Source organism: Castor canadensis, chromosome 8 (genome assembly GCF_047511655.1).
Source record: "Castor canadensis chromosome 8, mCasCan1.hap1v2, whole genome shotgun sequence".
Taxonomy (NCBI): Eukaryota; Metazoa; Chordata; class Mammalia; order Rodentia; family Castoridae; genus Castor; species Castor canadensis.
Window position 1 is genome coordinate 12,094,222 of NC_133393.1, and position 17,555 is coordinate 12,111,776.

General features: G+C 40.3%; 1 protein-coding gene across 6 annotated transcripts in view; it reads right to left on the reverse strand.

The window, feature by feature from the left end:
* The window catches only part of Runx2 (RUNX family transcription factor 2), a 116,926-nt gene that overhangs the window by 14,394 nt on the left and 84,977 nt on the right, over positions 1-17,555 (reverse strand). The window contains exon 6 of one of the 6 annotated variants that reach the window (XR_012450627.1): positions 16,848-16,916. The exons of 4 other annotated variants lie outside the window; for them this stretch is intronic. Coding sequence is in view for 1 of the 2 variants with exons in the window: in XM_074082015.1 (XP_073938116.1) it covers positions 16,891-16,916 (26 nt within the window). In the remaining variant the exon portion in view is untranslated. Of the gene's footprint in view, positions 1-2,206; positions 16,917-17,555 lie in introns of those variants that run through there. One more of the 6 variants, XM_074082015.1, reaches the window with a different exon arrangement.

The following is a 17,555-nucleotide window of genomic DNA, read 5'->3' on the forward strand; positions in this document are numbered from 1 at the left end:
CAGGCCTAGAACCTGAACCAATTGACCACGGATGGTGCTGCTCAGTCTCTGAAAGTCAGCTCCAAGAGACGCTTCTGCCCTAGTCTAATGCAATTCTTACTGGTCTAGAATCAGCCTCAGGCTTTAGCCTCAAAGTGTATCCTGCTAGGACCTATCCTCATTTCTGTCCTCTCTCCCTCCACAATCAGGTGCATCCATTTACCGACTCCCCAAGGCAGGCCTGGACTGACCGTGCCCTGGGACTGCTTCTCATCCCGGGAAGGAATGTGTAAGAGGCTCCCTGGCTGTGACAGAAGACTGCCTTATAAGCAAGGTCCACTTGTGTTTGTGTTGGATCTTCCACTCAGGTGGTTTATCTGGATCCCTGAATCCTTTCTTGTTCGACTTTCTGGTCCCTCAGGATTTCCTTGTTCGTGATTGCCTACCAGTTCAATGACTACACTCCAGGTACATTTCTAGATCCCTCATTGCAGTAGCAACAATCTTGTCCCAACTTACCTGTCCAGTTTTTGGTCTCATTCTGCTTCTTCAAGATCTCTAAAATCCAGTGAAACGGAACCCTGTCCATGTTCTGCGCTGACCACATTTGTCCATCTTCACTGCCTTGGTTTCATTATCCCTACAGCCCTCCCCTCCTCTTGAAATTCTAAGCACCCTTCAAAATCTCCCTGACCATCTGCTTCTTCTTGGGCACTCCTCCATATATCTATAACTAGGGCTCTACTACATGAGCCCTGTCCCTAGTCCTTTTGCTTTTAGTTTATTCATCAGATAGGGTTTCCGGAGTTTGCCCAGGTTGGCTTGGATAGACATCCTCCTGCTGCTGCCTCCTGAGTAGCTAGGATTACAGACATGTGCCACTGTGCCCTGCTCTGTGCTAGCCTTTAAACTCCTTCACAGTGGAAACTCTGCCCTACTTACTTTAAATGTGTTGTATCCCCGCTGAGGAGTAATATTCAGAAAGCAATTAAATGTGCATAAGGTAGAAAACGATGGCCACACAGGACCTGACCTAAGTCCTTATCTCTTAACTGCAATTTGCGTGTGACTTCTGACTTCTATCTGCACACTGTGAACCAACTTCCATTCCTGACCTATTAAACCTGTGTGTAACTGAGCCCAAAGGGCTCACTGAAGTCAGGCCCAGATGCATAGCTCTGTTCTAACCACCAGTTTCACAGTGCAACTCTTGCTGGAACCTGTGCCCTGGCTGCCCTCTTATCCCGCAAACAAAAACTTCCAGCAAGTGACTAGGTCTCACATCAACACTGACTCTCAATAATAATAATTAAATTAAAAGATAGCATCTTGAATTTGTGCTTTTTAAGTTCCCACTGCTTTTACATACATCTGTCTTTATCTTCACCAAAACACCCTTGAAGTAGGCACAATAGGTAACAGCTGACACTGAGGATTTGTCAAGAAAAGTGCTCTTCTCCACAGCACAGCTACTGTGTGGCAGAACCAAAGTGAAATCATTGGGATGCTTATTTGTTCCCTTTTCCTCCAACCAGACTCTTATTAGCATCTACTACTTTCATCAAAATACAATTCCTGATAGGAGAAAGCACAGTTCTTCCTTTAAAAAACGGAATAATTCAGCCAGGTGTGGTGGTACACACCTATAATCCCATCACTTGGAAGGCTCAGGAAGGAGAATGGCAAGTTCAAGGCCAGCCTGTGTTACATGTCAAGACCCTGCCTTTAAAAAAAAAGAAAAAAGAAAGAAAGAATTCAAGTAATTTTTTAAATGATGGCTGATATGCATTCTTGCATTAGATATTTAGCTCCAATGACACCAGAAACCAAACTACTATTTAAATGAAAAACTGACCTACTCTGAAAAGAATTTCTTTTTGTTGCTAGGATTTAGCCTAAAACCATGTACAAGTGCCTCCACACTACCCCCAAATCAATGCTCCAATGTGGAGTTGTAGTACCTTGTCCTTCTGATAGTCTCAGAGTTCTTCCACTCAAGCCCTGCACACGGAATTAACTCAAAACTTCTGCAAGAAAAACGTCCCTTTTAGAGTTTGATTTGGCATCCATTTCAAAGAGCTGTTTGTATATTTTAGAATATGTAGAAGTTTCCTTTGATTGAAACCTCTCTTTTAACAATAGACAAGAGATGATTTCTCTTCTGAGTGATTTAAACAAAAACAAACACATCTTAGTTACATAGAGCCTTGTTCTCAGAGTAGGGCTTTTCTTTTCTTTTTCTTTTTTTTTTTTTTTGTGAGAGAGAAAGAAATCAAACCCTACAGATTGTTAAGCATTTGGCAAAAGCCTTCAAACAGCCAAAATCAAATAGTGAAATTTTCCTTGTTGTAGGAGATAAACAAATACTAGAGCAAATCTAGAAAAGAGAAAACTGGGATTCTTTCACTTTCTCCTGGGCTCGATAACATTCCTCCCTCCATCCCCTCCCCCGCCCCAGGGGTTTCATCTCAGTGTTTATTCCTGGTGCTATAGCAATAAACCCGCCACAAATGGACGTTTTCAACATCTGTTTGTGGCTGCTCCCAGACTCCTTGTATTTCTTTGGGACATGAAGCCCTCTGTCTCCCAAGTGTAAACAGACACACCTAATTATGTATTAAGGTGTCTGAGAGGAGCTACTTGTTTTGATGACCAAAAAAAAAAAAAAAAGGTGGGCTTGGACTGCCCTGTGGCTGTGGGATGAGGGACAGGCTCACAGGTCCAGTAGCAGTCCCTCCAACAGCGGAAGCTCTCAGCCTGCCAAGGACAAAACCCAAGTCCTATTTTTCTCAGCCTGAGAATAATGTTCACTGAACCCACTCCAGATGTGGACCAAAACAGCTGGTGATTGACTGGTCCAGAGAAAGGGCGCAGCCACAGGCACAAGGCAGAACCTCCTGGATTCCTTCAGAAGGACATAAAGGCAAAGGAGGAGATGGTGCTGGGTTAGATTTCTTTCTTCCTCAAGTCACAATGGCCGTGTACAGTAATAAAAGAAGTACCTGTGGCCTAGGGGAAAGGCAGCAGGAGAAAATAATCCTAGAGCATAGGACCGACAGTGCAGAGTGTGGACTCTGGTCCCGCTGCTTACCCTTCCCCAACCTGACACACATATCCCTTGTCAGTAAAAGGAAGGAATTGGACTAAATCTTCAGCTTAAAAACTGACCCTACTACATACTAGACAACCCTCAGAATTCCAAAAATGCCATCAAAAATTCTACTGGAAATACGGTTCTTATAAAGAAAGGTCCCCATTCATTAAAAAACAGTACCAGTTGCAAAATGATGTAATACATTTATATATCCAACAGGAAAAAAAAATCCAGGTTTTCTCTCTCAGTGCAAAATGTCATTTCAAAAATCATCAATAATTTCTCCACAAAATAAAAAATATATAATTGTTAACAAAAGTTTGTAACATAGGCCAACAGAAAATGAGAACATTAGTTTTTTTAAGAAAAAACCTTTTCATCATTAAATGTAACACTACATGGAGTTAAATCTTACTTTAGGCTCACACATTCAATGGGAAAGGTGAAGTGGCCATTCCCACTCCTCTTTGCTCTAAATTCTTTAAGCACATTGCTTTGATCTGAATTATCTGAAATTAAACAATTTTCTATTGATGTTTTCAACTCCTGCATATATTGTTTTGTATAATTTAAATTGTTTTGTGTTTCCTTACTCACATATAAAAACATACACACTTGAAGTTTTAATTTTTCATTGATATGTGCACTTTTAACCTCTAGAATAACATTTATGTTTACAAAACTGAGGGAGAAATTACACCCACTGTTATTTCCAGCTAGAGAATTGGTAGATTTGACTTTATTTGGTCCTCTGGCCTGCATCAAGCAAGATGGTGTAGGTCTGGACTGCTGGTGTTGCCCAGGTGTGCCTGGAAGGAAGCATGAGGTAAAAGTTCTTCCTAGGTGGTGCCTGGCTGACCTGGCCCTTGGGCCAGCACCCCCAGGTGACAGCAACTTGACATGCTGCCAGAGTGCACTTGTCGGTTAAATGACTAGTCCGTGGGCCCCGTTCTGTGCAGTGTGATGCACAGAACTCAACAGTCCCAACTCACAGACTGGGTTTGTCATAAGCTACCTTGCCCTGTTTTCCTCAGTGCTAACCTGCTGTAGCTGATAGAGCCTGCTTGTTTGCCACAGTTTTAGGTAAATAAAGGGCTTGGCTCCCATTCACCTTCCTCACCACCTAAACTGTTATTTAACTGCTTATTTGACCTTTGAAATCTTGATAATCATTTTTTTCAAACTTTTAACCAGAAGTTCTATAATACACAGTTTCAAATTTAACCCTGCGAAAATGTTGGTAGGAAGACCATTAGGTAGGGTTAACTTTGATGAAATAGGTTTTCCTGTTGTTGTTGTTTTGTTTTTTGTTGTGTCTTTTAGGTAACAGGAAACACAGCAAAGAAGGGCAGGGAGATGTGACTGAGCCACCTGCAAGGACCCAAGGTATTAGCTGTGACTGCAAGTCTGAAGCTGACACTTCAAATACCAGTTTAGAGGCCCAGCACAATGGGACACATCAGTAATCTCAGATACTCAGGAGACAGAGACGGGAGCTTTGCAGTTTACGGCCAACCTGGGCAAAAACCGTGAGACCCTGTTTCAAAAAAACAAGCTAGACATAGCGGTTCAAACCTATAATCTCAGCTATACTGGAGGCTTAGGTAGTAGGGTCAGGGTCTGAGTCCCACCCCAGGCAAAATGCATGAGACCCTATCTGAAAAATAACTAAAGCAAAAAAGGGCTGGGGGTGTCCCTCAAGTGGTAGGTCCTGGGTCAAACCCCAGTACCACAGAAGGAAGAAAGGCAGGGAGGGAGGGAGGCCTGCTGGGAAAGTCAGGGCTCCGTTTTCTAGGCCCTCCAATGTGTCTGGCTGCTCATCTCCTTACCCACTTTTGTAGCAGTTTTCAGTATTATGCTGCAGTGTGGTAGTGAGAAAGATCAGAACCAAACCCTTAACTCACTTGTGGGGTCTCGCCCAAATGCGCTTTTCTCAAATGCTAGCTATTAGCTTACGTGTCGTGTCTGACATCACTGAGCAACCCCACCCAGGGGTCTCTTCGCTTCACGGTCATTTAATGAGCACCTGCAGAACCAGTTCCTCACACCCACATGCTGCTCGGCCCAGCTTAAAAGCAGTGACAGGAATTGGTGGGTAAAAGTTATGAAAGACACGAAAGCCCATTACCTGCATTTTGAGAGGAAGAAAACACCTAACACCACTTCAGCCCCCAAACTCAGCTCATCATGGCCCTTCACTGCACTGAAGTTTGGGTTTACAATGCCGAAGAAGGGAAACTACTGGAAATAATCATCTGATTGTTGACCATTAGTAACTGTCAACCAAGCAAAGCATTCTGGCTGTCAAAATGGATTTTTATTATTAATGTATGCTCATCCAAAAATAAAACAAAATTTTTTAAAATGGCCTGATTTTTTCAGAGGGTTGAGTCTGTACTCAACCTAGTAAGTTAAGTAATTCCTAATTACCACTTCATTTTGGGTTCTATGAATAGTGTCCAAACACTGATTAAAATGTTATAAGGGGCAATAGCGTTCCTTTTAAATTCAACCAGTCATAAGGAGAAAGTATGACTAAAACATTTTGATGATCTAGCACAACGCCCTTCTCTCCGTTCTGTTCCCCACCCCACCACTTCCAGGCAAGCCCAAGTCACCATCCTCCCACCAAGGCAACTGCCACAGCCTCCCAACCACACCCCTTTCTTCCTCCCTCACCCCCTTCTAACGCTCCACCTGACTGCCAGAATGGCCACTTGTGAACAGGAAAACATTTTACGTCATGATCCTGCTTGAAATTGCCAGTGGCTTGACACTGCACATAGAAAACAGTGAATTCACACTTCTCATCCTGCCAAGACTCAGTGATTAATTGCTGTGCCATATGCCCATAGCAAAAACTCCATCGTGTTCATCAACATACCTCCTGTGAGTAGAACAGTGTTCAATAAATGAGTGAATTTAATATTTGTAATCTTTTTTTGATAAATATTTTATCATACAGTTACATGACAGCAATGGCTCATTGATCCAATGCTGACTCAACTCATATTTTCTCTAAATATAAATCTAATTTCTTTAATATATAAAGCCTGTCCTCTGATCTCATTTATTCTCTTATTGGAAGAACTTTCTTATTTTGGGTTTTTCATTGTTGTTGTTGGGGTCTGGGGTTTTTTTTTTTTTTTTTTTTTTTTTGAGGCAGAATCTCACTAGATTGCTCAGGATGGCCTCAAACTCCTTGAACTCAAGAAGCTCCTGCCTCACCCCCTAAGTAGCTGGGACTATAGGCAGCTGCCACTGCTCCTGGAAGAATTAACTTGTTCTTGTGGTTTAGTAACCCATAGCTCATTTCTCCAGTGAGATAAATTACACTTTACTATAGCCATTCTCAGACAAAGAGGACTGACACAGATAAATTATATAAAGCCATGCAGACACAATAAAATAAAGATCCTTAATTTTAAATTAAATCTGGGGAGTCCAAATCTATCTGTGGCTGTGACATATATGCAACATGGAGGAGGCTCTGCTTCAAGGAGAGGTTCTGATGGGAATCAGGGGTTGAGGGCTGAATGCATACCTTTCAGGCACTGATTCACCTTCCCATCAGAATCAACTTAAGGACCAAAACAAAGCTTTTCTTGACATCTATTGGTAGTTTTTCCTGTTAATTTAGTTCTTCAATGAAGCACTATCTAGACTTTATTGTTACTGTTAACAGTAGTATTTAGTTTTCTGATGTGATGATTACTAATTCTTTTCTGTATGAAACCTACCCTTTCGTGCTTTAATTTAGAATCACAGACAGACATCCAAAGTTTTATGGTCTACCTTGGAAAACATCTAGCCCACACATGAGAAATTAAAACCCACAGAAGTTCAGTCACTTGCTCAAGAACTCAGAAGCACATCCAAAAAGAAAAGTTAAGTTTCCTCAAGTCCCGGCCATGTCCTATGTCCCCTGCACTGCTGATGCTGCTGTGAGTGTCTGATCACTATCCATTTCTGGCCATGGGAGAAATGTTTTCCTGATAACCCAAATCAACATGATTTTATTGAGAAAGTGCTATTGTATCAGTGTTGGGTTCAACACTACCTTGGGATACAAGTCCTAATTCAAATGCCCCAGCCACTGCTATATTAAAGAGCCTATTTGAGGTCTTCCCTTCAAGGGATTGCTGTGACACCTGCCAACTTCTAAGGTCAGAGAACCACTTGAACTTTCTCTGCTAACTGCCTAGAGGGCCCAACTCTCTCCCTTTTGCAATCTTTTAGGCCAATCCTCTATGCTGAGGAAGCACTGTTTTCCTAAGGTGCAGTTTAGGAGCTCATGGGTTTGTTTTCTTAAATGATGAATAGCACAATACTATCATCAGACTTTTTCCTCTTTTCCAAGTCTGTTTTTATTCCCTTTGTAGTTTTTATTTAGAAAGGGTTCTTCTTAATTATGTATGGATTTATTGTGACCACATCAAATGGGTTCATTATTGATCTATCATGAATCACTGCTCTCCTTGGCACAGGATAGAAGGTGTTTATAACTATCATCATGTTTGTTATTATTATTCCATTAACTATAGCATTATTACTAATTACCATAGGGAACTGAAATAGTGCTCACCTTGGTTGGAGAGAGAGCAGTGAAACAGAAACACTGGTCTGTGGGCTGGGCATGTAGCGCAGTGCTAAAACACTTACCCAGCATGGCAGAAAAGGAACACTGGCCCTACCCCAGTCAACCTTTGGTTGTATTACGAGTTGGTAATTTAACGACACAACATCTTCTTCCTTAGGAAATCTTTTGAGATATTTAGGAACAATATTGCCTAAGCAGCACTTTTTTATTCACAAATTTTCATGGATTTGAAATTCACTAATTTCTCAAGTCACATAGAAAATACTCATTTAGAGAGTAGAGTTAGTTAAAGGGGGTCTCAGATCGGCCTTGGACTAAATTATTTAATTTCTGGCCCAATTTAATGATATATGCCTTCCTATTTGATTTTCAGGAACACAAACAAAACAGAAATCTGAGAACTACTTTGAACTGTTCAAAATATTGTCCCTAAATTATTTAGAACAACTTGAATTAAAGTGCTATCATTTGCACTTTATCATATAATATTTTAACTGTAAAAAGAACTATCTTATTTCTTTGTTACCTCTTTCCTAAGGTTTCCCTTATGTTTATTTCTATATATTAGTAAACCTAAGAGCTAACTTAAAATAATAGGGTAGTTTCTCTGTCTTTTTCTACCAACAGTGATCAATTAGTATCTCCTGAGAAATCAGTGCGCAAGGAAGTAACAACATAATTGTAAGACTGAATGATCTCAATGGTCCTGTTTTTCCTGAAGAATATCTTATCTTGGATGATGCTTACTGATATGACAAATGATATACCTGTCAAGAATATGTCTATCCGTTCTAAATGCAGTGAGCAGGTGAGTGCAGACATGTGGACAAGTGTATGCTAAAGTTTAAAGTTAGGAGTGTTGTTTTACTTTACCAAAGACGTTGGCAAATTGCTAACCTACCATACGCCAGGACCATGTTTGTATTAATGGAATAGGAAATTATGGTCAATGGTGACTGTCATTAGTTCCCAACAGAACCTGACTCTACAGCTATTAGGCAGTCCCTAGTAACAGTCAGCGTTGGTGATCTTGCAGCCAGCAGCCCTAAGGGCTGGTAGACTCTCCTGCAGAAGGCAAGGATTCCCATAAGCCCCGACCTTCAGAGCCCTGCCACAAGAATGGCAGGGAGCGAGCCAAGGATTAGGAGCCCAGGCCCCTAGCCCAGGAGAGCTTTCAGTCCAGCTGGGAAAAAACAAGATCTTACTTATTTTGGTCTTATCTTAAGCAACATTACAAAGCCACACAACATATGTAATTTTTCTAGTTGAAAATATAATTAGTGAAGCAATTCGGAGTAAAATATAATCTGAGCAAAATGGAATAGATTTCTTTAACTTCCTACAGGAGGTGGCTGTAAGTTGGTCATGGATGCATGAACAAGGCCGAGAGGCAAAGGACGACTCCTTTCACTAGAACCCTGAGCACCGTTTGTTTCTGCTGGCCTCGTCACCGGCAGGCAGCATAGGCAACTGCAATCTACTGGCTCTCTGTTGTCACCTAGATGTGGAGAGAGGCAGAACCCAGGCCTTCCAGGCCATCCTCACTCAGGGGACTGCCTCAGCTGGGCTGACTTTTAAAATGAACTGAAGAAAGGCATCCCACACAGGAAGGAATGCAAAGACCACTAACACAACAACAAAGGCTACTAACATATCATATGACATTATTAAAATCTAAAAGCAGAAATTATCGCCTGATTTAAATTAAATAAAACTGAAGAAGAGCAACTGAAAAATTTCATACTTGGATCTGAACAGGTAGCTGTGAAAGTAAACTGGGGAAATGCAGCTTGACAGAAGTGGTGCATATGGAAAAACAGTGTGACATGATCACCAAAAGAACAGTCGCCATTTTAGCCTGCAACTGCAGAGGCTAAGGGTAAAGGAGGAGTTTGGCTCTGGGTACAAGACAGTAAGAAGGAGACTGACACATTGTAGTGTACCCAGAGACCACTGGCCGGGACGATGAGATGACATGAAACCATATCACACAGGAAGAGAGGGGGACGTATAGGAAGAATTCAGCCTAAAGAAGGTCAGACTTCACCAGAAAGCTGTGACACGAGCATTGTCAAAACCGGCTCTTTTGCTCTTTGCTTTCAGTTTATGACTTCATTAATATAATTCTATCATTTTCTCAGAAAAGACTTTGACACTTTATTGCATGATGGCTATAATTAATGTCAGACTTGAAATTAGAAGTCAAAATTCTATTTGGTTTCAAGCTGGACCTGAAGTATGTCTTGGCATGATGACTAACAGTTAGCAGCAAGTTCTGGAAACAGATGCAGCCTTGATATGTGTTCTAAATGTGAACCATATTGCAAAAAGACTTGGAGATAAAAATATACTGTTATGCACACTCTTACTGTGCTGTTTCCTGTCCTTATCAGCATTACAAGTTTCTCTCGCTTGCCCTTCCTTTATTGTTCCAGGTGAACAGATTTTCTTCATTTACCATTTTTTCCTACATGACTATCTTCTCCCCGTTTAAGATTTTATTTCCCACTAATGTTTGCCTCATTGTACATTACTAAGCACCAACTACATGCCAGAAACTGTGATAGGCTATCACAATTTGAGGACATGTAAGAGGGTCCCTGTCCTTGAGAAGAAGCTTACCTTCAATAAGAGGAGAAAAGCATGTGATCAAATTATTATATTAAAGGAAGATGTGCACGTGTGACAGTTGGGTCCAAAGTATGGCTGACATATGCAGGAGTGCACATAAGAGAATGAGTCACCAAGAGGATAGTGGCAGTCAGGAAGAGGAGGCCCAAAAGGAAGCAACAGAGCTCTGCCCACCCCACAGACACATGAGCCCCATGGAGCTGGGGAGCAACACTGCAGACTTCAGGAATGCCAGACACTTCTAAGACTTACCTTTGGGAGTCAAATTTTTAGGGAGGTCAGTAAGTAAGGACATAAATGAGCAATTATTTTTAATGAGGTCTGTTCTACAAGAATTTGAGTTGATATGAAAGACCAAGTAAAGGTGAATGTTTAACAGTTTACCTATGGGCAAAATTAAGAAAAAGATTTAAATTAAATAATATGATCAAAGGTATAGATAGCTATTTGACTAAATTGCAGTGACAGAGTGCTTCCCTAGCAAGAAATACATGAAATGTTTTCTAACAGGAATATCAGTGACAAATCAGGGAGGAGTTATTTCTGGGTGTAAAGAGAGAATCCTTGTGTTTTTAAAAAAATATAATAGCATCTTTATAACAAAACTATCATTAGTAGTAAAAAAATGTGCTATCAAGCCATAAAAAGATAAGGAGGAAACTTAAATATACATATTGCTAAGTGAAAGAAGTCAGTATGAAAAAGCTATCTTATGTGATTCCAATTATATGATATTCTGGAAAAGGCAAACCCATACAGACAGTAAAAATATCTGTGGTTGCTATGGGCTTGAGAGAAGAGACTGGAAGGAAAGATGAATGGATGGGTGTACAGGGGATTTTTAGGGTCAGCAAACCATACCCTATGATTCTATATGGTGGAAACATGACATTTTGTACTTGGTAGAAAACAGAATTATGCAACATGAAGCGTGAACCCAAAGGTAAACTACAGACTTCATTTCATAGCAGTGGATCAATACTGACTTACCAATTATAAGAAATGCAAGATGTAAATAATAGGAGAAAGTAGGAGGTGATGGGGAGGAGATAAGAACTCTCTGTACTTTCCACTCAGTTTTTTTCTGTGAACCTAAAACTGCTCTAAAAGTAAAATATTAATTTAAAAACATATACATAACATTTTTCTACTGTTTTGAAACTAATGAGGCAACATGGTTTTTTCCACTAGCAAATTTCCTTTACTTAAATTCCTAAGAACAAACAATGTCTTACTCCTTGCAGGACCTCTGAGACAAACGGATGGCCAAACTTGAGTAGTTTATTTACACGGGACCACCGAGGCACAGTAAGTTAGAACAGTACGGTCTTTACTGACACTAAAACTAAAAGTCAGGTTCCTCAGCTGAATACTCCCACCCTCTTCTCAGTTCCCAGCACACCAGACACAGTGTTATGAGAAAATCAACACCTTTGTCTATGAAAGGAAGGAAAGTGCAGCAAAGCTTTCAATAAGACTTATGCTCACGTACTTATGATTCTGCATAAGTATGAGTCCTTTTATTCCCTACATCTTTTCCCTGTGTGTGGGTTCTGTACATTGTGTCAGAAATAAGTCCTCACAAAAACAACTGATGAGAGTAATGTATAAAATCAGAGTCAAACCATGGAAATAGGTTTCATTCTGAGCTTTGGTGCCCCAATCTAGCTACAAATAATTGTAATCAGTCATACAACCAAACTTAGCCAACTTTGTGATCTGGGCCAACTGTCTCCAGCTGATCTAGTAGGAATGGAAAACGTTGCTTTGGTCCTCTGTACCAGCGAATCAAAAGCTAAGGTCCAAGTCAGATTAAAACACCATCTTCTCTTCTGAGAAGATACCCTGTTTTAGGGAAAGCAGGATGAGCTCTGACTTACAGAATGCAAAATTAATCCAATTAATCACAGTTGATACAATGGAGAACACTGAGCATTCCATTGATAACACAGGACTCGCCTTTGTTTAGGGTCCATTAAATTTAATAACTTCCCCCTCTGTGGCTTTAAACACAGAACTTCTTCAAAATAAGAGTGCCTTCTATTAAACTTAATTACTTGCCCATGGCTGCTGTGGCAGAGGTATGTTTACCAAACAGGTGGTTCTTAATAAAGGAATGGGTCTGCAGTAAAAAGTAGGTGCTCTTGTGTTTTATTGCAGTTGCTCTAACTTTCTGGCTTATTAGTATTAATTGCTGGAGTTTTCTTTTTAACCTTTCTGAAGGCGTTGCTCCCTCCTGTGAGTTAAGAGCCGCTCTGTTAAAATAAAAGCTCACATATACTTGGCACATTGCTGAAGCTGTTGGTTTAAAAAACTTGATTCGGGAGACTTGATGCAGCCTGGGTTATAAGGGGACATTTTAAAATGAGCTACATCAAACACCACTGGGTTTGAAATGACAAGAAACAATCATCCTGACAAACCTCAAGTGATCAAATGGGTTTTTCCACTGGCAATTTCTAAATTTTGTGGTAGTGATAAAATAATTTTTAGTGACTTTATTTAGTAGATTAATGCCTGCTCTGCTGACCTTTGGAAATGTAAGAGTTTAGCGACTGAAAGTCATAAAAATGGAGACCTTTTCAATTGTCCTGTGCTGTTAGTTGATTAAGTGAAATTTTTTATATCAAAATATTTTGAAGAGAGTCAAGACTATGCCTTAAACTGAAAAAAAAAAAAAGCCTTCAGAAAGATTGCAGTTCTTAACTCTTTCTGATTAAAAAAAAAAAAACCTACAAATGCAGAGAAAAATCCTTTATACAACCTCTAATGGCTACTCAGAATAATGGAGGCAGCCAACATCTATGATCCTCCCCTGTGCATCCCTGCATCTCCACAAGGCCTCCAGAGTCCACATGACCAAGACCCAGAAGCGTGCTTATGTAAATCCTTCCCACCTCCTGTCTGTCAAAGAGCAGTCCACACTTTGGCTACTCAAAGCTACTTCATTCAGAGGGTGGAAAGGAGAGGAGTTATCTGCAGTGAAAAAAAAAAGTGTAGGTTCTTCTTTTCGAAGACAAGAAGAGCTCCTATCTGACCCACAAGTTCAAGTCATGTTCCCTAAATAGTTATATTTCTTTCCATTGTTGTTTTATTACATAAAGTACATTCTGAAGGTCAGCAATCATTTACATAGTGTTTCCTAATAACCTCCAGAAAAGTAACTATAATCTTTGTATCAAGCCTTACAGGTGCTTTGAAGACCCAAAATGCCATGGATGATGATATTATTTCAACCGAAAAGACATGCAGTGGTTTGGCTATGGATAGCATGTCGGTCCTTGCTTTGTCACACCTTGCTCTTTAACAGAATCACTGAGAAACAACTTTGGCTACCTCTGTAGAGTGACTATTCCTGTCGGTACCATGTAAGATGAAGTGAGATAATGTATAAAACCACTTGAGAATGGGAAAGAGTTAAGGTCAGGCTATTGTATGATTAGGCCTTACTTACGGTAAGTTTGGAGGAAGAGGGGGAACCAAACCTGTGCAGGGATGCTTCTGCACTGTGACATCATGAAACTGGTTTCTGGTAAATAGAACTTGATTTTACAATTTAACTGAGTAGGATCCAAACTCGTTGCAATAAGGTGGGCCCTGCTTACAAGTTGCATGACAATTACACATTGCTTAATTAAGAACCTGTAACTGCTATAGTTGTCCTTGCTGCAACATTTAAGACTATCTAAGGTTAAGGAAATACTTCTTCAAGTTTATATAGTGCCTATGAACTTTACAATATCTAATATTGCATCTTTCTCTGCAGTAAAATAGAGATTGTAGGTAATATACTTTATTGTTTTGATTTATTATATTTATACTGTTTCCAAAAAGGATTTGAAGGAGACTACACGACAAATATAGTTGTCATTATTACAATTCATTGAGTTCTAGAATTACAGCCGATCTTGAAAAACTACTCATAAGGTAGGACCCCAATAAAGGAAATTATAAAACCAGGTCCTCTGAAAGTCTTCAAAGACATTAAGTTGTGGTTTTTCTTTGGAATGGTCTTTTAGAATGAAACAGAATTTCTTTAGAAAGAGATCTTTCTAAAGGATCTCTCTGGTTACTTTAATTCCTGTGACTCTTCAGAACAGAACACTATTGTGCCTAGTTAGTGTTAAGTATAACTCAACATTTTCTATTTTATGACACAACTGAAGTTATTTTTTCTTAATGCTTTACTGACCTTTTACGAATAGTTCCCAACTGCTTTTAGCTCTATAATATTCATTTAAGTCTAACTAATAATAGTGATAACAAAAATAATAATGGCAAATATTTGAGTACCCCTATGTGCTGTGTACCATGTTAAGTACTTTGTGAATGCATGAGTATGAGCTTATTTCAATATTCCAGGGGATTTTTATTTTAAATAGTATTCTTTGTTGACCTCTTTGCAAAGGAAATAATTTCCTTTAAAAGTTTAGATTTCTGTTTATTTAATTCATCAAAGCCAAGGCTTGCCTGCAAATAATATATGGATATATTTTTGTAGTGAAAGTGACAATAAAGTTTATTAGGAAAGGAATACACAATAGACTGAAAGTAGATCATTTCTAGATCAAGACTGAGAACAACTGGATATGTGTTTTTAAAATAATTTTACTTTCATGGTATCAGCTATAATGCATTTGGGACATACTGTGTGTCAAGTCTGTCCTGAACACTTTATACCCTTTCTGTCCTTGTATTATTATATTACAATAATCCCAAGGAAAAATATTTTACCTTAGGTGCAAATTTTAAAACTTAGTTTTAAGACAAGCAAGGAGCTTGCCTAAATATTTGCATAAGTTAGGATTCAAACTTGGGTCTGAATTTCCAGTCCTACTATACAAGTGAAGAATTATTTCTCACCCCAAATCATGTAAGAATATTTTGTATATCCCTTTAGACAGGGAGATGAGAACTGACTTCTGTTCACAGGAACACGAAGTCATCTGGAAAGTAAAAAGTGCCCACTCAGCTGCGTGAGGATGGTGATGGAGGTTAATATTTTAGCTGTCCAGATCTAGGCAAACAGCATTACTTGGCACACAGCATGATCAAGATTACAGGCATGGACATGGACCCAATCCAAAGAGTTTTGTTTACAAAATCATAAGGGAAAACCCCCTCTCATTACCCAGTCTCACTTGTAGGAGCCTCTGTATCACGGATCTTAAGGATGGCTTTGATACTAAGGAGAGTAACAGTAAAATAGAAACTGTGCAATTTAGCCCCTGGATTAAGAGGAGCCTATGAAACAGGCTCCTCTCCAAGAAGGTACCCAGGATGGGCCTCCGGGGAAGTAAAAACAGTGCTCACTCCAGATGGCACAGTCCCGAATCCACCAGGCAATGTTCAGGTGAGCGGTCCCAGCTCCACAGACAAAAGCAAGGTCAGGTAAAGCAGGGTTCCTCCAGTTCCCTGACAGTTGTGTCTAGTTGTCGCTTCCTGTTTCCCTGAATGCTGACAAGTAGGATTTTCTGTTCTCTTTAATGTTTACATAGAAACCTCCCGCTTGGGCCCCACTTTATTCTTTAGCAGTAACAACTCATAGAGGTGCTTGGTGAGGAGGAAAAAACTGGACTAAACTCAGTTTTAAACCAGTTTAAAGCAGGGCTCCTTCCTACCTTTGGTCAAAGATCAATATACGCTAGATAATTGAATCATTTCTGCTCCAACCTCCTTCTCTATGGAACGGGAAGAGTTATGATGTTGTTTTTATGGAGTGTTTTAAGTATTTCTCAGTAAACAAACTCAAAATACTCTGGCTGTTCAATATTACACATGTGAATGATAAATAGGAATGAGTATCCATTTAAGAAGCACATTTCCAGAGTTATTTTTGGTGATTTCCCTGGTAAATTCATACACAAATATACCTCAGTAAGAAAAGGCTGAAGGTAAATGTGTTGAAATCTACAATCACTACCTGAGGTTTCTTTCTCTAGGTACTGCTAAAGAAAAATTAGCAAAATCTGCTTCAGCCACAGAGGGGTGGGCAATGGAAAGCCCAAAGAGACCCTAAACATAAGCAAGTTTGCACAAATCTGTCAGAGTGTCATTTTGGCCCTATGTAAAATAAAACAAGACTCTTGCTATGAAATGCAGAAGGAATGACCAGAACTAACTCCACACCATCAAACACTGGGCCTTGAAACCCATGCCCGCCTTTGTTATCCCACTCAGTGCTTTACTCCTCCTTTCCTGGGTCTTTGATAGATGTTCACCTAAAGCAGATGGTGATTCCAATCAAGGAAGGGCAAAACTAAAATTCTATACTCTGCACGATTCCCCCAATTAACGCTATGTGACTCATAAACACAATATTAGCAATCATAAATGAAAAGTGGTAACATGGTATTCCAAAGAACCTTGCAGTTTTCCCTCCACCCCTCTCCTTTCCTTACTCACCCCCATGGCAGTCCATCTGCTGCAGAAAATGTGAAGGAGCCACTAGGAGCAGAGAGCCCTTTCTGCTATTTGCTTGAGAAAGCAAGCCTTCCCTCCTCCCAAGGTGAAAGAAATAAAGGAGTCTGAACTAATCAAAACCTGCAAGCCTGCTGGTGGCGCTTCAGCTTGTCAGTGCTGCAACTCAGCGAAGAGAGTAACGGCTTCGAGCTTTGCAGAAAATGAGAGAGGGAGAGAAACAGAGACAGAAACACAAAGAGAAAGAAAGAAAGGCATTAACCTGGCCAGGAGTCAAACAGGCGCTGGGGCCCCCGAACGCTGAGAGGAGGGTGGGGCCACATGGGATGCAGTGGATGTGTGACTCTGTGGGTGGGGCCACTTCTTTTTTATGGGGCAATGTTGTAGTTTGTATGCTAGGGTCAATGGAGAGACTGTTTTCCTTGTTCACAGGACTCATACAGTTGGCTGAGGACCTTTAACTTTCTCCACTTGACAGTATGAAGTCCTGCCATTTTCTGGCTCTTTATGAATTCTCCAGGAAAAGAAGTGGGCAGCCAGGTCACTTAGCACACAAACTTCCACTATAAACCACAAATCTGGGGGAGGGAGCGAATGTATCTTTCAAAGTGGATTTGTGAATTCGGAGGCTGCCACACTGCATGACATCAATGTGCTGTGGGCTTCATGGAAAGATGACCTCAGTCTGGAGTTGGCTGTCCAGAGGCCCCACATTGCCTTTTATGCCACCTGTGGGCCAACGGCACTTGAACTGACTGGTTTCTGATAAGGTTCCTGAGTTCACAGGTGCTCTCTTTTGGAAATGGCTAGTGTGGTGTCTTTAGGAATGGA